We start from the raw sequence: 25,867 nt of genomic DNA, 5'->3' as shown, positions 1-25,867 counted from the left end.
CCTTGCTCCAGCGTAGGTTCCTTCCACAGGCTGCAGTCCTTCAGGCACAGACTGCTCCAGCACAGGCTTTCCCATGGAGTCATGGCCATCTTCAGGGGCATCCACCTGCTCCAGCGTGGGCTCCTCCACAGGCTGCAGGTGGGCATCTGCTCCCCTGCTCACCTCCACGGGCTGCAGGGGGACAGCCTGCTGTCCTACCACGGGCTGCAGGGGCATCCACTCCTCCAGTGCCTGGAGCACCTCCTCCCCCTCCTTCTTCACTGACCTTGGTGTCTGCACAGGTGTTTCTCTCACATCCTGCTCCTCTCTCCACTACACATTTCCCCTCTTAAATCTGTTATCCCAGAGGCACTACCACTGTCACTGACTGGGTTGGCCTTGGCCAGCAGCAGGTCCAACCTGGAGCCGGGGGAGCTTCTAGCAGCTTCTCACAGGAGCCACCCCCTCTCCCCCACTACCAAAACCCCACCACACAAACCCAAATGCTGAGCATATAGATGCACTTACCTGAAAATTCCTCTTTCTCTGTTGGTTAAATATATTGCATTGTTTTAAGCTGCCTTGCAGAAACTGATAGTAGAATACTAAGGTGAAAGCATACAACCAGACCACTGAGGGTATGTGTTTCAGAAGAGAGCAGGGCATGAAGTGACCATTAATGTAAGAAGTAAAAAGACATTATTCTAGTACTGTCACTTTTGTCCCTCTAGCACTGCAGATTTGTTTGCAGCTTCTAAGCTTTTGGAAAACAATCAATCCTGGTCTTAATTCCATCAGCAAGACACAGGCACATAGACAGATAAAAGCTTAGAATGTAGAATTTAAGATTTTTGTATGCCAACCTAATCAGAGAGGGAAAACTAACCCAAATCCAGAGCAGGGAAATGCACAAGATGCAACTAAAATAGTTTTTAAACTGATCAGTTCTACACAAAGTAGTATTTTTTTTTAATCTGAAGAACGTTTAACTGTGTATAATTCAGACTTTCATTCGTAGCATCCTGACCATTGTACAACTAGTTGAGAATAAAAACGCCAAACCCAAACATACATTTAACAGGATATATTTTTAAATCGTTTCTTCATTAAGGTTTTTAATGCATGTGTACATGAAAATTTATATTAAAAAATTAAAAAGGAAAATCTTGTTTGTTTAGACTAACTCTGAAGTGCACAAATATTGACAAAAGCTAGCAGAAAAAAAATACAGCTCTGCTTTTTTATTAAGTAGTGTTGCAATTAGAGCTGGCAAATAAACACAGTCCTCTGAGTTTTAGAGATTCTCACAAAAAGGACAACATTTTATTATATACATAGTTCTGATGTGCAAGTATGCAATCAATATGTACACTTACATTCCTAACTGTTTACATCATTCTAGAGTATTCACAGTAGAATCAAGCTTAAGGTTAGAAATGTGAAAAGGCCATAACAGTGAAAGAAAAAAATAAAAATCAAGATATGCCTTGGGATTTTAAGACATTTTAAACTACTTGGTAATAGATTTCAGATGACTAAGCTAGAATTTAATTTTGGAGCAGACTAAAAATATAGTTGTTTTTTAAATAAATGGTAATGCAAGTATGCTTTTTAAATGGTTTCACAGATGGCAGTATTACCACAAGCATTACTAATCAGTCTTCTGATTTTTAAGCACTAGTACTGACCAGAAAGAGCTTGCTTGCAGAAAAGCTGCTGGAACCATCCCCATATCTGTAAGTGACTATGTTTGTCATAGTTTTGCATATTTATATGCATTCCCATACCTACTTTGCTCTTATAAAAAGAAAACCAAGTTTTCTTAACCCACACTACTTTATGTGGCCATATCCACTGCTCGCTGTTCATAAGAAGTGTAAAAGAGAATATATGCAGCAGAGGATTTCACAGCTGATGCTGAGATCTCAGAAACTTCATGGTCATCAAACTTAAACCAGCGTTGTTTTGAAGCATTTTTGCAGTAGGCTGTATAGTGCCCTCCATCCAACCCGCCATAATGATTCTGTAAACATAAGAAGAAAAGAATTAATGGCCTTGAAAGCTGCCATTTCTTCCCTGGTTAGCAAAATAAACCAGAACGTGAGATTTCTACTAAATACCAATAATTCTTTTTAGAATACAACTTGATCTGCAACCAGGTAGGCAGCCTGGAAACCTAGATAAATCACACAGGCTAACCCAAGTCTTGGCATAAAGATCAGCTGAACTTGGAAATGTGACATGGTTACTTACTGATACAGAAAACAGATTGTATCTCTTCAAATTATTCTTTGGACCAATAACGTACTGTGAAAGGTCAAGCGTTTCCAATGGGAAATCTACAGAAGTTTGAAGCTTTTGCTTCCATCTTCCATCATAGGAAAATCTAGAGAATTAAAAAGCATCATTAAAAGTTACAGGTTGTTTACAAGCTATCTAAGAATATGAAGCGTGTTTGTTTTCCCTGTTTTCAACCAGGACATGAGATCAACTAAAGTGTTTGGCCCCCAGTTTTGCTAATGGTTGCACATGTGTTTCTTAGCACAAATAAAAAGATATTACTTGTAACAGTGCTTTGTGAACTACAGCCTAATAAAAGAGGCATCAGATGAAAATAAAATTTTTTGCAACATTACAACTGGAAATACATCCGGAACCTTTCTCTAATTAAAAATGGTTAGCTATTGCACTAGAACAATCAATCTCCATGACAGCCTGGTCACTTCATCCTAATTAATTTTCACCAATCACCGTTTCTCTTACCGTTTCAAGTGCACAAGAAGAACAGGTGGTAATTTCCAAATTTCTATTTTTTTCAAAGAGTCCCTTCGAGTTTTGCAATGGCTACAGTAAAACCTATTGTTATCAGTGAGCTTCTCCTCTTTGGAAAACAGTCTAAGGCATTCCTAAAACAAAATACAAACAGAGATTGTGAAGGGCAGGTGTTTACAAAAGTGTAGCAAAATGTTTGTTTCCTATTTGGTTGTTAACCTGCATTAAGTACCTGCATGCTATGTTTCACAAAAATGAGGAAAAGTGAGTTAAATCCATGTGTGGAAGTAAATTTTACTACATATATTAATTAGCTGTAAGTCCTTAAAAATACACCTACAATACTTTGTTTAAAAACACAAAATATTTATACTATTACCTACAAAAGCAAATACTATATATGTCTTTTCTGCTGCTGTGGCTTCAGTATTTCCATCCTGCTTGTATTTTAAAACTTTTAAGAAATAACCTTTTTTTTTTAAACTTTAGAAGAATTAAAAAATAGTGAAGACTCAGATCTGTTCATGTTTCAGGTTAGTGTAAATTAAGCTGGAATATTGACCAACCCCTTCAACAAAAGGCTGAGCAGGAGCAACATTGTAATGAAGTCACAGATAAATGCTTTTACTTCACGAACTGTTTCTCTCTAGTCCCACCGTACCTGCAGAGTACATTTACTAGTGGATGCAAGCGGTAACGACAAATACATGAAAGCCTCAAAGGTTCGCGACTTCTTGTGACATGTAAGACACTGCACTGTAGATTTGAACTGGCCTTGAAAGAGTGCCACAATAATGGATTCATTGAGCTGTTTGTGTTTGTGCCAGGCTAGTTCTGCTGCTCTGAAGTCATCAAGATGATCGTTGTTTTCTTCCTTGTATCTTTTCCTGTTGTCAGCCTGGGTAACAGAAGTTTAAATACCATAGTTATATATTCACATATACAAAAATATGAGGTTTCATCTATAGGCAAGTATACTATTAAATATTTGCAAGAATATTTGAACATGTCAGTGTAGCCATCCATTTCTTATCTAGTTAGGCTTCCTCCATTACTCCCTTCAGTACGTTAAACTGTTTCAAACTAAATTTCTACTTTAATTCTGAATACTTGCATTTCCTTCTATACAAGGTTCCAGTTAACATAATCTTCTTCTGATATAAGAAGGTCTTTTAAAAATTTATTTCTCTTGATCATCTGACAGATGTATCATTTGTTACAAGTGTATTGCTTACTTTATTTAGGTCTTCATGCAAGCCATCCATTAGAAAGAGAAGCAATTCTTGGGAGTCCTGTTGACTATATCCTGCAAATTGGTCATTAATCTTCCCAATTGTAATTTTAAAGTCTTTTGGACTGATATATTTATACTGTCCTGTCCATAAAGCTTTCATTATTACACCAAACTCTTCAGCCACTTCACCTTTATGCCCCAGGAAATTCGACCTATACAATTAAACAGACCAAAAAAAAATTACATAGTGAGCCCTTCAAGTAAGTTTTTTTTTTTAAATATTATTAATTCAAGACGTTCTCCCAATTTCAAAGTAATTTCTTTAGACCAAAAAAACCTGGCTGTTAGACCAAGTTAAAATTTTTGTCTACTTTCGCACTGTAATTTGGCTCCATGTTCAAGACTGGGCTAATGGAAGGTACGCTGTTTCCAGCTTGTTTTGTAAACTGCTATTTAAATATTCTGTTTGGTTTTAGGAGACTCCAGTACACTTATATTTATGAATTTGGTAAGCACAATTTAATTAAGACTGTCCAGTAAAACCTATTCCATCACAAACACGAATTTTGAAAATGTCAAGATTCTTACAAGTTAGCATGTCTCCTACTTAAAAAAACAAACCACCCCCCCAACCCCACTAAGTGGTTTTTTTAATTAACAATTGTAAAGGCAGATTTTTTGCCTTCAATTATAAATTAAAGGATGAGAATAAGAGATTGTTACCTGTTAATATCATCATGATACAAGTTTCTGTTAAAATAATCAGCCAGGTGAGGTGCATTGCACAGACACTGTAATATGGAATTCATATAGCAAGTGTTCCCTAGATTACGAAGTCCTGTAAGAGCTGGTCCCGATCCCCCAAACACAGGATTAAGATTCCGAATTTGTGATGCAGAGAGTCTTGAAATTTCTGCTTTAGTGTAACAGACTGGTCTGTAAGGAAGAAATTATTTTTTAGGAGTCTCAAACTTGACAAGGCTGTGCACATAAGCCAACAGAACCACCCTCCCTCACAGGGAATGAAATATCCTGGCACAATATGTCACCAAACACCAACCATTATTTAAGGTATTCAATACTAGTTGGTTTGGGTTTTTTTTTTGTTTTTTTGTTTTTTTTTTAATTCACAGATGAAGAATTAGCTGTTGATTTAACCCAGTTTAAAAACTGAAAACTCTGCATTTCACAAGCTGTCAGAAGACTGGCATTTAATATGTTAACATGAATACCACAACTTAAAAAGCAACTATTGTCCAGTTACACTGTGACCTCTGAAGTTCATGTTAATACATAATAATTACATTAATTCTCAAAAGACAACTGCCCTATACATTGAACTTTTAGCAAAGAAATTTAAGTCTATCATTCTTGCATCCTTTCAAACCTACTTAGAAAATACTAATGAATTTCAGTTGGTTAAACACAAAGAAAGTCCTATATACTATTATATTGCATGAGTTGTGGTATAACTTATTGAACATACTTATTGTCACGATTGACTGCAGGAGTTACAGGAATTCTTTTCTTCTCTTCCTCCTGAATGGCTTGGGTTATATCTGGGGAAGAGTAGGAGCGCTTCAGTTTGGAGTGTTCTCTTTCTCGTTCAACGGTCACCTGTGGCTTGGGTTTATGAGTTGGAGGGGTTGATGGAGGAGTGGATGAAGGAGCCATTTCTGGTGGATACATATGAACAGTATTTGTTGGCGAGTGATAGTAACGAAAGGTTCCAGTGATTGGATCCAGAAACTTGGGGGAAAAAAACAAATTGTTTCAAAACCAAGTAAAAATCCATCATTAACTTACCTATTTTTAAACTACTATAAGAACAGTGCATGAGTTTTTCAAACATTGAGATGTTAACAGTCATCACTGGCCTCAATACTTAATGGATTAAATTTACTGGAAGGCACCACTTTCACCAAAATGCATATTAAACAGCAACTGCTTAATACCAGAAACAGCAGATGAGCTCTCCTAGTTTCATTACAAATAACATTACAATTCAGAAAATAACCATGTGGAAGTTGAAGGGGAAAAAATAAAAACAAACAAACAAAATCTAACTTAGAAATAAGACACAACTGAAATGCAATATGAAACTAAACAAGGCCACTTGATTGTAACATCAGAATAGAAAGTTACCTTTGCCCAACCTGCAGGCAGTCCTGGTATTATCCTTCCCATTTCTTCACTTCGCGCTCTCATTAATGGCTCCCGCTGAGACTAATAAATAAATAGAAATGTAAGGTACGTACAGTTACTTATGCAGAGCAGCAAGCTGCCTGTGACTTCCCTATATAGTTACATGATTCAGTGCAAAACAGTTCAATATGAAATCCTTGATCGTAGCTGGAAATACAATTTATTATAATGGTAATATAGTACTACTATTTTCTATCACTCAGTCTAAACAAAAGCTGTTTCTTGACATGCTCCAGAAAAAAAAGGACAATTCAGTCTCACAAAAGTCTGAATACTCAATTTCTTCCCTAAAGAAGCTACTTTATTAGGAGTATGTGCTTCTGTTAAACACATAGGGATGATCTTTTCTCCCTTTCAAAGTGGTACACAAAGGAGTATGTATGAGATGACAAACAAGTGTGGAATGCTTGTTAATGCCATCAGAAACATATGAAGACTTCTAGTGAAAGCTTCAAATATTTTTTTCAGATTAATATGACAAATGAAAAAAAGCAAACAAACAGCTGTAAACATGACATAGTCTTTTCTTAAGATGATGACTTTAAAAATTAAAATGAGGTGGAATTTAACATAACATAATAATCATAAAGCATCTGTGCTTGATTGGTTTTGGCTACATACAACACATTGTATTTACTTTAAGTCTTTCAGTATCTTGTTCAGAATCCTCTCTAAGGGGTCCTGGCTTTTGAGCTCCACTGTCTGGTTGTCCTTTAACCCCAGTTTGCTGTAAAAGATTTTGAGAGAAGGCTTTCAATTTTCATCTGGAATGTCAGTAAAGAATGCTGATAAAGCAAAATAGGGAAAAAGCAGTTATATTCTCTTTTTTGGTTGTTAAATGCACATGCCACAAAGAAGTGGTTAGAACAGGTATCTACATATTTTTATTCTTCTTCGTCTATACTATAGGCAATTCGCAGGAATAGCCTTTGAGGCTAAATGTTGTGTCAAATAAGACAGTTTGTTATGAAGTTTCAAAGGCTCAGAAATGAAGTGCAGAAGTTCCACCTACACTACTTTCCTCCCTAAAAGCTGTGGGGTTTACAGTTTGTTTTTAAATGAAAGACTCCCCTTTTACTTCTCACTGTGACAAAGCCTCTCCATGAAAAAGGCAAACTGTGAAGCCAACATTATGAATTTATCCTAGGCAGTCATTTTGGGATTATGTGAAATTGCACTGTCAGTCAAAAGCTCAAGAATGACTGTGCTAAGGTTGCCCAGGAAGATTTATTTTGGCTTCCTTGTGCATTTGCATTACACAAGCACCAAAGTCTGGTCAAATAACAACTGCACTTGCAAAGAGAGAGAAAAATATCCTCACGCATGTTCTTGAGAAATGGTTTTAAAGACATCTGTTCTGTTATTAACTCAGCTTCACCAATGGCTCAAGTTTCATGATTAGATGATTTTTACACTCTCAGAAATTTTGCAATTTTTTTCAAGAATATGAGGAAAGAAGGAACTGTGATCTCCGAAAGAGTTGGAACCAGACTGTTCTCAGCAAAAATACTAGCTTAGGGTATTGCTTTGCTTCCTATGCTAGTCAACAAAATCCTGTTATATCAGCATTTATTCAGCTGGGGGCACTAAAGAGTTTGTTACAATAATACAATTCTGTTCCTAGCATGTGTTACAACAGTATAATATACAGTACTGGGCTGGTGCAAGAGAGAAAATGCCACCATGCCTCCATTTTTGAAACAGAGGACTGCAGACTATGAACCATTCCTTCTAGCTCCATGTCAGTGGGAAGTTTTATTATCCTATGGGGATTCCATGCTGCCCACCTACAAGCAAGAATCGAGGCTGTCTTGCAAAAAAAATTAAATCTATTTGTGTCTTGGTTTTAACTTTCTCCTCTACATTTATGTAAAAATGGCCTAAATAAAAATCCAATGATATATTTAAAACTTCTGGATTAGTATGATACTATAGTATGCACTCACAAATCATCCTGAATAACTACTCCACATTTGGTGATGATTTTCTCTTTTTCACTAACCTTGCCTGAAGCAGTCACAAAGGTCTGAGATGCATCGCCCAGTGCCTGTCTCTGTGTTTCTGGTGTTCGAGTTCCCTTTTCTCTTTCTTCTGCAGATATTTTGTCAATCTCAATCCTTTTTGCACCAATGCTTTCTAGTTCATTTTTATTTTGCTTTTTTGCTTCCATTGCTTCTTTGCGTGCTCTTTCTTGCTCTTTTTCCTCCTGTTCTCTTTTTATTTGTTCATCCGTCTCCTGTTCTCTGTCCTCTTTGGATTGCTGTAGCTTTTCTTTGTGTTCCTTTTCTTTCTGTTCTTCTTTTGCTTTTTGTTCTTGTTCTTCTTTTTCTCGCTTGAGTCTCTGTTCTTCTTGTTGCCTCTCCCGGAGCTCTTTTTCCCGTCTGTTTTTCTCTAACAGAGCAGCAGTTTCTGCATGTACACGACTTTTTTCTTCTTCTGTCAGAATGCTCTTTGCATCACATAATGGCTTTGTGGACCGGTCTGGAACTATCCGTCCATTCTCAACAGGCTGGCCATCGCTGACTGTACTTTGAGATTTTGGTCTGTTATCATCAGGGATTTTTAGCAAAGGCTTTTTAGTACGATCAACCTGTAACACAAAGTGTAGAACAACAATTCACTACAGCTATTACCACTCTGTTAGCTAAACTTTTTCTAAGTGAGATTTATAAGAGAATAAAGATGATATAAAGTTGACTTCTGCTAGAGAGATAGCAAACTTTCAATTTCATTAAATCTGGTAGTTCAAATTGCTTGTTAGTGAAATTAGGTATTCACTTAATTTCCAGATGTGAGATAAGAATCAACAAGCCCTAGAGAACCATAAGGACAGCATTAAGCACTGATTACTACAACTCTTTATTTTCAAGCTTTCAAAGGTGAACATCTTAGAGCAATCAGGCAGCCTAATTTGGGCTTGCCTCTCTCAATCATGTGCCAGAGCACGTGATTAAGGCAGATCTGCTTGATGGGAAGAGGTATTTAAGAATGACTTATGCTTAGACCTAGGAGAGCAAGTTGGTTTTGATGCTGAAGTAGAAGTTCTGAAGAAATAAAAGCTTGTCTGATTCAGGGAAGAACAGGCTGAAATTTGTATTAAAGGCAGTATCTAGAAGGATGAAAGTGAAGAATTTGACTTTAGCCTTGTCTTTTAAGGAAAACATTATTTTTGTGCAAGGACTCTACAAAGGTGTCTTTAGAAATTTTTATCCCCATAGAAGGAAGAAACAAATCCCTGTACTTTCACTACTGGGCCAAGAGTGACACACCACATAAATGTTTTATTATTTGAAGGAAGATAGAGTTGCTGGAAAACAGGCCTTTGGAATAGCCAAGGCAAGCCATAGCCTAACTACCCTCCCTGTATTTTATCATATATGTTTTGAGTAGAGAAGTTTGCTTATAGACTTTCTGAATTAACGATCAATTGATAACCTTCAATTTCTTAGGTGCTCACATAAAAATATTCATTAAAAGCTCTGCAATTATGTTAAGCATATTCAGTTTCATAAAGTTCTGCAGATTAGTTATCATGGCTTCACAGATCACTAATAGTCTCTGTACCAATATACTTGCATACAAGGCTTAAATACTGAGTGTATTTCCTTGTGGATTTAGGCTTCTGCATGTGGTGGGTCTCTAATAAATTAACCATATGCTAACTCTGAGAAAAAGAAACACGGCTTACCTCAGGGATACTTCTTGTAATTGATACTGGATTAACTACAAATGAACTGTCAGATTTTGGAACAGCAGCATCCTGTACGTTTGGTCTGTTAAGTGATTTTAGTCTCTCTTCCAAATTATCTCCTGTTTCTTCATTTTCAATCAATTCTGTTGGAGATGGCTTTATAGCAACAACAGGTGGAACAGGAGCTGGCTCTTCCAGAGATGGATATGTAAAATCCACTTTAGGAGGGGGGAGAGAAGCATGAGAGCACTTAAAACAAAAACCACAAAAGCAAAATAACCCCCATGTTCCATCCCAAAATTTAGATTTAGCCAGAACAAGGCTATCCCAAGCATATTTGAATGATTAAAGATGCATCCGGTAATTATAAATACTTGGGGGGAGCATCCTTTATACTTACAAGAAACAGTCACTGCTTCACTCCTGCTATGCTGGGGTGGAGTTACTTTAGCATTTGTTGTGTACTGGGGAAAACAAAGGAGCCAGTTTTCATAACCTCCTTCTAGAATTAAAGGTTCATTCTGCAGTATAGTTTTGCTTTCCCACTATAAGGAAAAAAGTTTGAAATGAAACGATTTAAAAATAGAAAAGAAACTCTTCAACTCTTGTTGAAATTTCTGTGTCTAGTCATTACATTGAGACAGGTTATTTCTGAGATTTTTAAATAAGAATTAAGCAGACTGCAAAAACCCTATGGGGAACAGGGATCCTCCTTGTGTTTGGAGAATGCCCAACACAGTTAGGTTCCTGGCTCTACCTACAACAGGGTCTGAATATTTCCAATACAGAAAGAACCACTTACTACTACTTCAGGTAATGATCCTCCATGCAGAAAAATATTTTATTAAAATATTTGCTTCAGTTTCTTATCTGGTAAGTTTTCTGAGTGATTAGCAATATCGGCTTTAGAAAGCATGATGTTAACTTTCTGAAAAACCCTTAAGAGTTCAGGCTCCAAACTGCCCTCCTCCTGAGGTCCTCAGTATTAGAACATGAACAAGGCACAGAGGCTCAGAGACTATTCGTAAAGCAGTAAACAGGGAGAACTGCCTGAACTACCTCTGAACCCCAGTCTTGAATGTTTAGGTAACAAAGATGTGCAGTCTTTCACAAGAGCCACCTATATAAAGAGTAAGGACAACACAGCTATAGCCGGAGTTCTGACGTGAAAATGTTGAGCATCTGCTTAATATTGAGTCTATAAGCTCCCTGCACTGATGAAGCCCAAATTTAAATTCATGTTTCTCTAAAAGTTATATTCAATAATGCAGAAAAGTTAACAATGCTCAAAATATTTCTGGGGTCTCCTTCACCAAAACCCCTCCATTCTAGGAAGTGCTTCGCTGATAGGACTGCAAAGAAGCTAGCCTTCTTTGGCCTGCCTATGCAGGTGGCCAGCCAGTTCCCATGAATATGGAATTATAGTTGCTAATACAGGAAAGAGGGTGACAATGTTTCTGGCAAACAGTACTAAGTACTCTCCCAAATAACTCTGTCAGCCAAGAACTCTTAAGTTCATGAGAGAGTTGTTGAGGAGGGGAGTTGAATCATTCTGCTGTTTACCTATTTAATAAATTATACTGTCCTCTACTAGAGCACGAGCATGGGAATGTGAAACTTCAGACTACACTTCTGCTATCAAAATAAGCAGTCTTTGAAAACTAAACCAAGATGTTCACCTAAAGTGTCATTAAGTCTTCCAAATACTTTTTAATTATAGGTGCTTTAAGACCTTCTTGTTTATTGAGATGAATTAATACAAAACATGAAACTTGCTAACCTTAAAAAGCGCATCTTTCAGGCTCTGAAGAGTTGTTCCTAGCTTTAAGTCTGTGGCAGAACTAAACCAGTCTAGCAGTATAACATAATCAAAGTGTCCTCTCCTCTTCCATGGATCTCTAGAATCCTCTGGGAGTCTAGCTTCAATCCAATTAGCAGTAACTCTGAAATGTATTAACATGCATTTAAAGACAAATGTACAAGTAACATTTTGTCCAACAATATATAATCCATGTATGTTTATGTGCTTGGATAAAATAAATATGCTCTGGCTTAAAGTCAGTACATGCAAGAACAGAGCTGTCCAGATACATCTTACCCACTGGTATATATCAGGGACTCCAAAACTAAGTGTACAAGCTTTGAAAGCATGTAACTTTTTTCCAGTCAATTTATGAAACTAAATATTTCACTATCATTTAACATTATTTCATACCCAGGACTGATAGCTTCTTCCGGGACACTGATAGATCTTGGAATACAGGATTCTTGATAATCCTTCAATCTTCGAGCATCCATTATAATCAATTCAACATTTTTGTCTGACATCATTGCAAACAGTTTCTCAGCTGTGACTGTTCCTTGAAATAGAGAAGTTACTAGATGTAAAAAGCTATATTATAAATGGAGATAGCTACGACCACATCTGACTGGTGCAATCAAGACTAAGAACAGATGGAACAGAAAAATCCCACAAAGTCATGGAGGTGAGACAGTATAGAGTACATATACTGGACCTTTTGCTCCCACTACTGTAGTGATTGCACCTGATGTGCTGAATTAGGCAACACTGAACACTTCAGTGATACACTAGTTTAACTTTTTGCGGTCTCATTTAAATCAAGCTATATAGGCAAGCATTTGTAAACTACATGCTGCGGAAGTTCCTCTTCAGTTAAGAACTTTAGAGAACACTTTCACATATTACAGGAACAAAAACCAGGAAGTTGGGAGGGGAAGGGCAAAATTTCTTATTTAACTGAGAAAGCTGACACATTTCAGCCTTGCCTATATTTTTTCTTATCATTTGAAGAGACATTTTTCTTTCTAAAGTGATCACTTTAGGGCTAGTTCAGCTTCAGTTATTAAACTGTTGAAAAACTAAGTACAGCTTTCTAAGTTCAAAAGAAGTGATGAAGGCTGCAGTACAGAGCCTAATTAATTACTAAGTCACTGTTACTGAAATGCAGGATACTAGAATTTCATCAAAATACTCTGACTGTGAAATAACTCCTTAAAAGAGTTGCAACTGCTTAGGTGATAGGTGCATAGTCATATGGAGACCTTTTCCACATCTGTGTGAACACTGCATTTCTTACCACTTAGACTGTCAGACTGATCCTTTTTCTCCAGTGAATGCTTTCTCTCACCATTAATCTGTGTTGTAAGGAGAAAAAAAAAAAGTTAGTTTAATATCTAATACTCAGAACCAAGGTGGCCAACAGACACTGACTCTCATGTAGCTTGAGGGAAACTGGCCAGACTGTAAGCCACAAGAAGAAACCTAGAAAAAGGAAGCTCCTTCTAAAGATGTGTTGACAAATGTACTAAAAACATACCAAGGTTGCTGCCCTCCCTAGACAAAAAACAGTTAAAAAGGCAATACAATGTAGGACAGCATCATCTGCCAGATAAAATTTGTGAAGTATTTTGGAGAAATTAGCTTCTTTCCACACTAGTGCTTGAAAAGTCAGCTCTCTCCTAAAGAAGAGATATGTTACCCATAACATCAGCTTATTACCATTACCTTGGGTTTCTTACACTAGCTAGTTCTATTATAAAACAGAATTTGACTTTACAAAAAAAAAACCTAGTCTATCTTATGCAAGACTTGAAGGTTGGTAGGACTCAACATCTTCCAAAGAAATGTCAAAGAAGGGTTATGGGGAGCATAAGCTAATTTAGGAAAAAAACCATGGTTCTGAACTGGAAATAGCTACTAGTAGAGATCAAATGCTAGATTAAAACTATGCATTTAGACTGAATTAGAGTTTGTAAACATCTTCAGTTACCCTTTGGCTTTTTCCTTTGGAATCCACAGCACTTTCTGAAGAGTTTTTGGCTGAACTCTTTCCATCATCTTTTGGTTCTTGCTTTTTCTGGAGCTCTTGTCTGTCCCTCTCTTCAAGTTTTTTCCGAACTTCAGCTTCCTCATACCTATTGGGAAAAAAAAAAAAGCCTCTTTTTTAATATTGTGTTATTGGCTAGCCTTGGATAATTAACATCAGAATCATCAAGTCTTCAGGAGGGAAAAAAAAAAAAAAGTATTTAAAGTTTAAAAAAAGTTAAAGTATTGTCAATTTGTATATTTCCAGTGAACCTCATTTTAATCCCACTCTTGAGTTGGTTTTCTTATTCTTAAATCTTGTTTTGGGTCCTATTTCATAGCCACTGCTCTTAAGGCTAACTAATTTTTTTCTTTAAACCTGGGGTCATGCTTAGCTATGGTGTCGCTAAATGTAATAGGTTTTTCATTTTGTAGAGGAAAGAGTAAGTATTGGTTACAGGTAAACTTCAATATATTATAACAATCAGCCCAGGTATTTTATTTGGTTTTACAACAGAGCTAACAATAACAGTTAGGAGTAAGTTAGCTCAGTTCTCTAAATTTTCTTCTTCTGAGAAGTCGGATCAGAACTACTTATATGGTAGCAGTCACCTTCAGAATGTAAGCTGACTCCATAATACTGTTATGTCCTCACCTGTGTCCCTGCTGTTTGTTTCAAACACTGGGACTACAGTGAAGTCAATGCAAGAATCATGCATACTAGACAGCTTTGGTGGACCTAGGTCTTATATCCAGCTGTCCTTTTCATAAAGCCTTAGACTTTAAAATTAACCTCCCAGCCTTTTGCCATTGTAAGGACAATCATGATATTGTAAACCAGTGACCTCCAAACTACAGCTTTTGGATCACCAACTGCAGGTTTCTATAGTCACATCACTGTTAAATAGCATTCTATTATATTTAATATAACTAAGAAGCTCAAGGGTTACTAGTGATCCATAAAACAAAAAAGAATGTTTTGAACTAACAATTTTGATGACTGAACCAAGCAGTGAAACATGAACTGAACTGTATTAGTAATTGCTCATTTTCATTATATGTTGCCTAATCAGGATTAAAATTACAACAATACAGCTGTATTTCATAATAGAAGTACTGTGTTAATAAACTAGATCACTAAATCAAATTCTACCTCCAAGTCTACTCTACTAATTGGCCACTAATAGGAAGGAGCTGCAAGTCTGTAATTTTATTTTTTTAAACAGGCTTCTTGATTTGGCAAAGGCATCGTAAGTTAGAACACAGCATTTTGCTCTCATTTGGAGTTAATGGCACTAAAGCATATTTCAGATTTTAGTTTAATTCAGTCAATATGGAATATTACCTGTCAATTTCCCATTTATGCCTTTGAAGCACATAGATCATTCATGTAGGTATTCCTGCTCCTATACAACTGATGTTTCAGCAGCTCCACTTTTAGTTAACAATTAACATTCAAACTATTTGCTGGCCTACTGCCTGGAGAAGAAATTATACAAATAATTTCCCCCAAACCACTTCTGTAGTTACACAGGAGTCATGTTTCATTTGTATTGCCTTTAAATGTATTTGCCTAGAGTACCCGAAAGTTGTGTCAACTTTCCAAACTCTGTTCCTTTCATAAAAAGGCACAAGTTACTAAATAAGTCTTTAAATAATTTTGGTTTTCTACAATTCTATCAGTGTTTACTCTTACAGTAAATTTGTAGCTCTGTTGAACTGTAAGACTCCTAACTAAAAGTAAGGAAAACCTAAAGAATGTTTCATGCATAGTACCATGAGACACCTTTGGAAAGCCTCTTTTCATATACATGTAACTTTACTCTTATTTCTTTGTTCACCTAAACTAACTTTACAGATTAAGCACTTTGAAGGGCATAGAATATGCTTTCACAGTAATACTGGGGGGAACAGAGAATGTGTCTAGCTGAAATGAAAGTGTTAAAGGGGTGAGAAAGGTAGTTGCTAAGGATGCGAGAAGCAGATAACGCTGGAAGCAAGACATACTGCACTAAACATCACTTAAAGACAGATTCTACCTTACAACTTCTTAACGACACAATATCATGGCTTATGGCACAAAGACATGTAACTTGACAGTTGTAAATGAGCTACCCAAAAGCCCGTTAGCATCCGCTCAGTTACATGCTGGCAAAACTGTGCACTTCCATATACATGTCTGCACGTGGCAGAGGTAGAGAAAAGGTGTAGCAGCTAGCTAAAGAATCAAAAAATGTGTTTTGTTAGTGTAAACTAAATCTACACTAGGAGGACTTTAACATATGTAAATATTAGGAAAATTCATTAGTATATTTAGTTTCAGAACTTTATGATGAAAAGGGTAAGGAGGAAATGGCTCTTGAACATCTATAGTTACATATATAGTTTATATCTTGTGGTTTCTTTTTATTAGTCATTAAATAAAAATAGAAGACAATATCAACAAATCATAGTTACCAAGAATTAAGAGACAATGTATACAGTGGCAAGTTATTGAATTGTGTGATAACAAAAATTATCTCTAATAACAGACTTTTGTGGATAAACAATTTAACCCCCCCACAGTCTCAGGTATCTAAGATCTACTCAAGTGCAATCCCTTACTATTAAATAGCATGAAAACCTGCAATTGCACATGTACAGGCTTCAGGTATAACGAACAGTATATTAACTGTATTCACGTACCTGAGCTTAAGGCTGTCTGACAGTCTTTCAGCTTCTTCAATAGCTTTTTTTAAATTTGTAGGTCCAAGAATTGAATGAAAATAATCCTAAAATTACAAGCATCACCCCACATATTAATATTACAGCTTAATAATGCCTACTTCTGTGCATATCAAGAGCTGCTAACGTACAGAGAATTGATATTATAATTATATTAACACCAACAAAAGGAACTGTTTTGAATCAAAATATTTTCCCCTCAAACATGAGTTTGTAAGTAAAATTGTTCTATAGCACTAATAAATAAAGGCTAGGCAAGGCAACTGCACCAAAAAAAGTCTGAATGGGAAAGATGACAGGAACACACTTCTCTGAAAAAATACAGATCTGAAAATTTATATACCTTATGTGTATATAAACTGTAAAAGCAATTAACAATAGACTTGTCAAAAATAGGAAGGAAAAAATATCATCATAAGTGAGACAGTTTACTTAATACCAGTGTAACCCTTTGAATGTGCATTAGTGTAATTCTCTGTACTTCTAATAGCTCTACCAATGCAGAAGAGGTCAGTCAAAGCTTTTATACCTGTTGCTGCTTAAAATCAGGTCTCTTTTTAATGAAGTTATAAACAGTCACATATTTCATATATAGGATGTAAGCTTTTTCTTCATCTCGGTCCAATCTGCTTTCCTCCGCTGCCTTGAAAATCTTAAGGGCACTCTGCACATAACTGGAATCAAAGAAGAGGAGTAAAGCACGTGATTGTTGACTTGTCCTCAAACACCTTTTCATTACAAGATGCCATTTTAAGTGTCCACAGCCTCTGCCTGTATAATAACTGTTTGATTTTACCATCTTAATATAAGGCTTTCATTAAATATGAATTACAATCATGCTCCTCCAAATAATGTTTCTCTTGGCTCGCTTGTTTACTAGCCTTACTTAAAATCTTCCATAATTAAACAGCATACTGAAATATCAAAAAAAAGTACTTTTCCCTTCTAAAAATAACATTTTTTTGAGGAAAAATTCATAGTAAACAAAAATGAAATCATTGATTGTCTAAAAATGCTAGAGGCAAAATATTTTCTATTCACACATTTGCTAAGCTTTTTATAATTTGTAAGAACTTGCATTTATGTAGCCTTTTCTCAAAGTACGCAAATTTTCATGGGCATCATGCTCTGTCCAAGTCATGTTTTGGCAGTATGTGAAGTTACCTTCTGTAGGCAGTAAGCATATCCTATGTGATAGTTGAGAGATCCACACATAAGACTATCAAAGATTTTTATATCTAACAGAAATAATTGAGGAAATTTAGATCCACAACATAAGTAGTTCTGGAACCTGCTCAGAAGAGTAGCACTAATACTTCTAATATTAATCCAAAATCAATTAAAATATATATATACCTCTTTGTACTCGTCTTTTCAGGTTTTATTTCTGTCTTCTTGTTGAGATCTTTCAATGAAGTACAGAGATATAGCTCCTTAGGTACAGACGCCACAGCAGGCATGTTAATGTTGTTACTTATGTTCCTTCTAGGATGGTACAGCTTCTTAGAAGTCTCTATCAATATTTTTCTGGGGGGGGGAGGGAAAATAAGTAAGGACAGCCCAACTATATTCCAATGACTTTTAATACAGTTATAGTTAGCTGTATGGATTTATTACCTAATTTATCTCACCTTATGTGAGCTAGCCCTAGATGCAGAGTGGCTGAACAGTTAACTGTATAAATTAATCCTCCCAAAGTGACAGAATTATTTGAAATCACTCTAGGTAATTTATCAAGAATATTAGCAAAATGTTGCTAACAGAAGAATAAGAAAATAATAAGAGAAGAAATGCTGACTTAAGAGTGTTCAAAATCATCATATCCAGCAAATTTATTCAACTGTAATGCCAGTAAGTATATTATAAAAAATTAGCTGACTTCTCTATACTCTGAAATTTGTAATGGATAATTATTTTATCACTAGCTTTGCACAAACCTCTGCAAATGCACACTACACCCTTGGAAAAGTGACTTCTAATGTCTTGGTAAGAGACAAGCTGAGAAAAGGAAGGTTGCAACTGTTAAAGTTGACTTGAAACTTCTTGGATGTGCTGTAGGTCTTAAACTCCTAGGTACTGTTGTCTTTCTGCTTTCATTTGGAAGTGCTCTCCAGGTAGCCATGAAATAGTTAAGCAGAGTTTGGCCAGAAGGGTCTATTACATCATCTCATCTGACATACTGGTAGAGCAGACCATTAAGCTCATACAGATAGTCTAACTACAAGTCTTTGAATCTAATACACGGTAAGCTATTTTAGCCCTTGGGGGTAGCAGGGGAGGCACTGAGCTCCCTCTCAAGCAGTGACACATTAAGGTGCTAACAATACCAAAGAAATGAAGGCAAACTAATTAAAAGATGCTCAAGTGATCCCAAAAACTAATTTCCTAGTAGTGAAAACCCACACTGCCTTTGACAAGATGAAGGTAGGGTGTTTCCCCTCCACCCTCAAGGTGATGATCAGCATGACAAGTGTGACCAAAAAAACATCAGCCAGTGACCTCAGAGTGAAGTTTCAGCCAACTGAATTGATCTGAAATGAGGTGGTCCTGATTTCCCTCCCTCTTTCTCATGCTGGTCTGGTACTTGTCCAACCTCTTACTGAGCCAATTCAGCTTGCTGAAGAGGCAGAAAGGCTACACAGCTTGTGCACGGAGAGCAGTCAGCGTGTGCAGCCAAGAATGAGAAGCCAGGATGGGAATGTGATCCCTTCCCATGGCACATAGCTGTTACATTCTTTAAAGTATCACTGCATATAATATCGCTAGGTTGATTGTTCTTGATCTAGGAACTGGTTATTGAATAAAGATATTAAGTTAACCCAAACACTTGATAAGTCCATGTTGGAAATAAATGCAAAAATAAGGTAAGATACATGTCTAGTGATGAGTCTTTGGTTTAAGGTCTGGCATGCCAAGGTCAAGCTAAACACTAGCTAGCTAGGTAACTTACTGCTTGAACACAGATGCTGAACTTGCTGATTTCCAATTACATAGCAACTTTTCAAAGTTGATAAACTTGTCAAAAATCCTTCCTTAGGAGACTGATTTACAGATAATTCTAGAAAGTAAATAATAAAGTCTTCAATTACTAATATTAATGCATAAAATTAAAAATATATCCCATACCCCACTCATCTTAAAACGTCTTCCCTATATAAGGTGTCTTATGTTTCAGGGAGATATTTAGGTGCTGAAAACAAGGCAGAAAATTCATTAGAAGAACTGCATTCAGTAGAAACAAAACACAGACACACCCCTGACCCAAAGTAAAGGACCTTTACAATCTAAAAGCCTCTTTGCCTAAAACAAAGACATACTTTCTAACTCATAGAATTACAAAGAAAGGCTTTGCTCTTATTAAGATTTTAGCATTGCTTGTCTAATCATACCTTCAGAGCATGTCTCTACCTGGCTTTTTTCTTATTCCACTTGGAACTGTAAATAGAGTTTTTCTTTGAAGCTTTAAGTCCTTTCCAAATATATCTTCAATGTTTGCTCTGTTATGTAACCAGTATTTTCTTAATCTTAAATGGCAGCATTTGGTTGTGTTCTGACAGAATATTGTAACTAAATATGTAGTCCAAAAAAGATATGAATATAACATTACTGTGTCTATGTGTGTACGAGGGGAAAAAACCCAAGATTATGTGGAAGATGAACCATTTAATGGAAGGCAAAGGATGCTAGTAAATTCTCAAGTGTTGCTGACACACCTTGATACAGGCAGCTCTTCTGGAACCTCATCTATACAAATGTAGAACTAGTGGATAAAAGCCAAATCTGAGTTTTGGCCCAGAATAAAAATTGGCTTTCCATGTTCTCCTGATATGGTTACTAAGTTATAACTGCAGGTCTTTAAATTGCCAGACAAATTCGATGCTGAACTTACATTTATTTCCTGATCTGAAAAAATTTCTATACCTTTTTTCAAAACATAAGCTAGTAACCACAGTATCTGATGAATGAGGTATTACTCTTTGACCTCCCACAGCACCATAATCCATACAATATGCTGCAGCAAAATGAGTAAGAATGGATTAGGAGTAACGTTTTCTAAATAAAAAAAAAAAAATCAAATTCTCAACAGCCTACTTAATGGAATTACATAGAGCATATGTCATAAATTGATACAAGATTTCAGTTGCGGTTTCTAATTTATTCTTCCATACAGAACCTTAACTATGGAACTATGACTAGCATTTTCAGTTTTATGCATCAAAAATCCCCTAACTGGATTTTAGTCAGTAGTGGCCTACAGAGTGACTGCTAGTTGCCAGCTGACTGCTCAGTCTTAGCTCATAAGGACCCTTAAAACTCCTTAAGCTTCTACTAAATTTTAAGATATGCTTGAACCTTGATTTTTATTTTTTCCGTTATACTCAAATGAACGAGGTGTGTTTTGTTTTGGTTTTGGTTTTTTACTTTTAGCAGGCTTTGGGAAGACTATGAATTCCGAATCCAAATCAGCTCCTTCATATATAAATATAAGCAGCTGATTTTGAACACCAGTGTTTGCAGATATTGGACTCCTAACTGGCCTGGTCTCAATAGAGAAATCCAGCAAAATAAGTTGCACAAATAAAGATACTCAGTAGTTAACATACAGCAGTGAAATGCATGGAGATAGACCAGCTACTGCAAGTTCTGTACAAGGTTTGTATTTGTTTCCACTAGAGGAGGTGCAATGAACTGTACTTTCTTATCAGAATCACATCCATTTTAGCAGGATAAACTTTTGCTTCTCCAGGCTCTATTGACTAGATTACATTCACTTTTGCCAAGCATTCCATTTTCCTCTGCACTTATAATCACTGTATCAATACAATGGCAACACTGAGGGATCAATGAACCCTTCCAATTACGTATGTGGATCTTTCACACACCTCTAAGGAAGAGAGGTATGTTCCTTCCCAGCAAGAAAAGAGAACTGGATCCTAAAACCATGAATACAAGGGACTGAAAAAGCCGTAATAGCTAAATCTACTATTGGTCAACCCTATGAAGAAGAGGAAACAACCTATTTCAGGTTTGTCAACTTTTTTCTTAAAAACTAAGATCAAATTCAAAACTGTGGATCTTTTCCAGCCCCAGCTGAAGTATTATCTTAGGGTCCTTTTTCATATGTAAGAGTGCTGAAAACCAGGCCAATATCCCCAAAGCATAAGGGAAGTAATACTTGGATGTTTATGGGCATTTAAAATACTTAGAATGGATAGTTTTACACTGACAGGGTAACATACCTGTTGGTAACAGGTTTTTCAACATCTTAACTATCATGCCTGTTTTACTAAGGATATGAGTAAGCTTTAAGTGGAATGACCATAGCGAGAACAATGCACAGAAGCAGTTATATTGCAAGAGGCATACACTAACACAGTCTGAAATAAACTGACATGTTAAGTACTGTGCATCACCAATTCGGGTACGTAATAAAGTATTATTAACTTAATGTGCATAGGTTGATTATAACCATTGGGGCTTCCTATAGCAAGGTGGTTATTATGCTCACACAGAGTACCCAAACTTTCATCATTTTGCTGGGTACCACCAGTCATCATGGCAGCAACACGTCATGGGTCTGTTTTTGGCCATGTACCATGTTGAAACTACCTGTGCTGCCAAGCTTGGGAACTACTCTTTTTGCACAGTGAGAAAATCCTTTCTGACAGTTTGCTCATCCAACAGTTTAACTGATACTGATGGGGTGGGAAGACACTACAAAGTTAAGTTGCTTAAAAACAAATAAGCTGGATTTTATACAGGAAACTTGGAAGTTATTCAATCTAAATAAGAGTACAAATAGCTTCACTTCTTATTTAGACAAATGAAACTCTGCACAGCGTACGCAAACAGTGTAGGCGATAAGAAGCCGGGGAGGTGACAGAGAGGCTGAAAACGCCTCCAAGTTTATAACCGGCTGGTTAAAAACCCTGCGGCGCCCGGCTGCGGGCCCGGGACCCCGCCGCCGCGGGCACGGCCGGTGCCTGTGGTAGTCTCCGTGACACCGCAGCTCGCCGCTCCGGCCGGAGGAGCGCACTCTGGGAAGCGCTGCTTCCGTGCCATCTTCCTCCGGCCGCTCTCGGGCTCCGGGGCAGCTTTCCCCGGCCCCGCTCACGCGTCACGCCGGCCGGGCTGCGGCTGCGGGGGACTGCGGGCTGCCCAAGGTCACACTGCCGGCACCAGGCCGGAGGGCTGCCGGCTCCCGGCCGGCCCAGGCCCGATTCCCCCCCGCCCCCCGCACAGCCGAACCCGGCTCCCCCCGCCCTCCGCAGCCCCTTGAGGGCCGCACCCCCCCCTCGCCCCCGCCCCCGCCCCCGCGCCGGGGCCGGGGCCGGGCCCGGGGCTCCCCTCCAAGGGCGCCCGCCCCCTCCCGCCGCGGCCGGAGGAGGGCGTGAGGCGAGTCCTGCCCTGCAGGCCTCGCTCCCCCGGCGGCCCGGGCGCCGCCTCCGTACTCACCGCCGCGGGGACTCGCTGCCTCAGCCTGCCGGCCCGGGGCAGGCCCATGTCCAAGCGCGGCCGCCGACGAGACGCTACGCGGCCATGGCTGCTGAGGCGGAACTCGGCGGTGTTCCTCCCTCCTTCTCTCCCTCCCTCCCGGGCCTCCGCTCCCCCGCGGGGGCGGGGACTCTCCGCGGCCCTATCGGGGCCGAGGGGCCGGGCTCAGGCCGCGGGGGGACGCGACGGGAGGCTGGCGGCCGGCTGGCGGCCAGCCGCTGTCCTGCGGGCCCGGTGGGGCGCGGCCGGGCCGGGCCCCGCTCCCGCCGTGGAGCTCCCTCGGAGCCGGGGGTGGCTCTGGGGGTGGTGTGAGGAGGAGAAGGGCGAGGCAGGTCACCTCCGATCAACGCCACCCGCGCTGGCTCCTCAGGGTCGGCCCTGGAGAGTGCACACAGGGAGCGTGGGGTTACCCACAGCCCCCTACCGCCGTGGCTGCCAGCCGGGCGCTCCGCAGGGCCGAGGCCGCCCTGCCCTGCCCTGCCCGCCCCCTGTGGGCCGGGCGCCCCGCCTGGCCTGGCTCCTCGTTTCGTTTCTGGGCGCTTTGTTATCGAGGCCAAGCCACTAAAAGCGGGCTCTGAGGTCTGCCCCATTTTGTGGGACGTCCTCCTGCGTTTGTATGGGGTGTGAAACCGGCCCTTCTGCTGCACTGTGAAATGTGGCGTGGGAAGGCAAGACGCCTCCCCTTATGAAAATAGCCTTTTTTTTCCTAGGGAAAACTGCATTGACTGGGGACATTGTAAGTTCAGATCTCGGTTTTTTTGTTGATGGCTGCGTTTTCTGTGCAGCTCGTGGTGTTACTACAAGCATCGTACCTCAGGGATGGCAGGTACGTGCTGACATGCCGGTATAGTCATGCTGGGATTTAAAACACTAGGAGAAGAGAGGGGAGAGGGTGGTGCTGAGCCTGTTTCCAGTCAGTCAGTGAGGCAGGTCATGCTGTTGATATCTTGCACAAACAGAAAGATGCTCTGTCCTGCCACAGTCCAAGTCTGTCTCCTAAGTGTGTCAAGGTGGGGGATTCAACTAAGATACTTTACCCTACTGCTCCATTTTGCCAATGGAAATGTCTTGGGAACTGCAGCAGTCTCCCTCAGCCACTGTGGGAAACAGGGAGGTCATGAAGGCAAGATGAGAAAGATGCCTGTCTTCATGTAGCCTTCCAAAACACTACTTATTCATTGCCCTGAAGGCTTAATTGTATCACAGAACTTAGTGGTACAGTAACGTTGGTTGGTATTGCGTACATGAAAGGCTCAAACAATATTCTCCATTTCTAATTTGCAGTGCATATAAGTGATCAGACATGTAAAAGGTTCTGGGAGAAATGAGTACAGCTCTATGTCTTCTATATTGTGCAATCAGAGAGTTTAATACCAAAGTAAGGTGATACGCCCTTAACAACATTAAGCTGAACTGAATAATATTAATAACACAATGCCCTTGTAAGTGCCTTTTTCAAAACTGTTCCATTTGTTTTAGCGAAGATGGGTCATGCCATAAAGTTATGCCAAGGTGAAAGGAGTAAGTCCACTTATGTCAAGGCTTGGGATCTAAGTGTGCAAATCAGTGTTGAGTATCACACTCGCTGCTCTCCACACTGGACTCAGAGTGTCCCTTTTATTGTTTCTCTTATATGAAGAAATTGTGTCACAAAATCTTTTGGTCTTACTTGTATGGGCAAACCCCAACCATACGTAGAAAGGTGTTGGGGAGGACCTGCCTGTACAATTAGCTTTACCATAGTCAGGAACTTGTTACAACATGCTAATCTGTTGATTACGTTATAACATGCTGAGGTGTTGCCTTAGGTTAAAACACATTTTCCTATCAGCACGTATGTTACTGTGTAGCAGTATTGAATAAATAAAAAAAGGAATTTTAACAGTACAAATCAGTGTGCTTTTTAATAGAATGTATTAGATTATTTAATTAACAAAAACTGTAAGTTACTATCTTAGAAAGCTGGGTAAAATAAAGGAAAAAACCCCATGTACTTTACAGATGTGAAATGTGTTTTGACTTGCCTACATCAGACATCAAATGTCTCTCTCTCTGAAATGTACTTCAGGTGAATTCTGTCAAAAAACTCAACATTAGACATAATTATTTTAAAGATGGTAGTTGTGATAATGAAAACTCATATACAGTGCTAATGGACTAAATGCAGACTGTATTCTTCACCTCTATAAAAGATTTTCAGTAATACAGAACGTTTTGCTTCTCCATAGCACTGCAGCTAACAAACACCACGAGGCATTCCTGCTTGTTGGCGCATGCCTGTGAGGACATCGTAAAGTTTTCTGTACCTACTGCTACTGTGTAAATGAAAACCCGTAATAAGGCAAGCTAAATGCGTGTTGAGAGACACAGACACTTACCAGCAATGGAAAAGAGATGTGATGAAGGCTGGGTTTAAGATTTCTATACCCTGGTGACAAGTGACAGCCCCGACGAGGTGTCTGGACTTGTTCTCTAGTGCCGCCTTCTGGCTGATCACTCCTAGAAAAATAAGTCGACATCCCCGAGCCAGGTGACAACATATAAAGAAGGATTAACTGGCTTTTCAAAAAGTGCATGGAGAATTCCTCCCTGTAGCCTAACTCAGATAAAAAAATACTGCCAGAACTGGAGAGACTCCTGTCAGCCAGGGTGGTGTAAGCCCTGCCATAACGCTTGGCCAGGAGGGGCTGTTCTGCTGCCGCACATGGGAGATGCAGTTTTGTCTCCTGGACTGGATGTGTCCATTTCAGGAGTGACTCAAGGATTCAGTTCTGTGATAACTCGTGAGATGACGTTCGCTCTTTGGAATATGGTTTTCTATTTTGTCCAAAGCTGTGTTAGGTAAGTCAGGGGCAAAAAATAATGGATCTGTAAACAACGTTGTTACAAGTATTCCTCTGATTATCTAGTAGGTATTACCATCTCCGAAACAACAGAGTGG

General features: G+C 38.8%; 1 protein-coding gene across 3 annotated transcripts; it reads right to left on the bottom strand.

The window, feature by feature from the left end:
* Positions 1-1,048: 1,048 nt before the first annotated feature.
* On the bottom strand, positions 1,049-23,021 carry USP8 (ubiquitin specific peptidase 8). Of its 3 annotated transcripts, none has more exons than XM_052808500.1 (20): positions 22,888-23,021; positions 17,788-17,958; positions 16,961-17,105; positions 16,393-16,478; positions 13,673-13,817; positions 12,980-13,037; positions 12,097-12,256; positions 11,662-11,824; positions 10,282-10,426; positions 9,879-10,099; positions 8,193-8,780; positions 6,828-6,917; positions 6,131-6,211; positions 5,472-5,734; positions 4,709-4,921; positions 3,987-4,197; positions 3,413-3,649; positions 2,743-2,885; positions 2,233-2,365; positions 1,049-2,002 (listed from the first exon to the last, which is right to left on the bottom strand). In XM_052808500.1, the coding sequence occupies exons 2-20, from the start codon at positions 17,889-17,891 to the stop codon at positions 1,817-1,819; spliced, it is 3,372 nt and encodes a 1,123-aa protein (XP_052664460.1). In that variant the 5' UTR covers positions 17,892-17,958; positions 22,888-23,021; the 3' UTR covers positions 1,049-1,816. The 3 variants fall into 3 exon arrangements, with proteins under 3 accessions (XP_052664460.1, XP_052664461.1, XP_052664462.1); XM_052808501.1 differs by having other exon boundaries at positions 12,097-12,241; positions 22,888-23,020; XM_052808502.1 differs by lacking the exon at positions 6,828-6,917 and having other exon boundaries at positions 22,888-23,020.
* Between the last annotated feature and the right edge of the window lie 2,846 nt (positions 23,022-25,867).

This window comes from Harpia harpyja, chromosome 14 (assembly GCF_026419915.1).
Source record: "Harpia harpyja isolate bHarHar1 chromosome 14, bHarHar1 primary haplotype, whole genome shotgun sequence".
Taxonomy (NCBI): Eukaryota; Metazoa; Chordata; class Aves; order Accipitriformes; family Accipitridae; genus Harpia; species Harpia harpyja.
The sequence above is the reverse complement of the archived record's forward strand: the minus strand, read 5'-3'. Positions and strand labels throughout refer to the sequence as shown.

Bases quoted from the DNA above. Each gene is read 5' to 3' on its own strand.
- USP8 (XM_052808500.1), bottom strand. From the start codon at position 17,891: ATGCCTGCTGTGGCGTCTGTACCTAAGGAGCTATATCTCTGTACTTCA. The intron at 10,100-10,281 runs GTAAGTATAAAG...CCCCTCCTAAAG, and splicing joins TGAAGCAGTGACTGTTTCTT to TGGATTTTACATATCCATCT. The intron at 3,650-3,986 runs GTAAGCAATACA...TCTGTTACCCAG, and splicing joins TGCATGAAGACCTAAATAAA to GCTGACAACAGGAAAAGATA.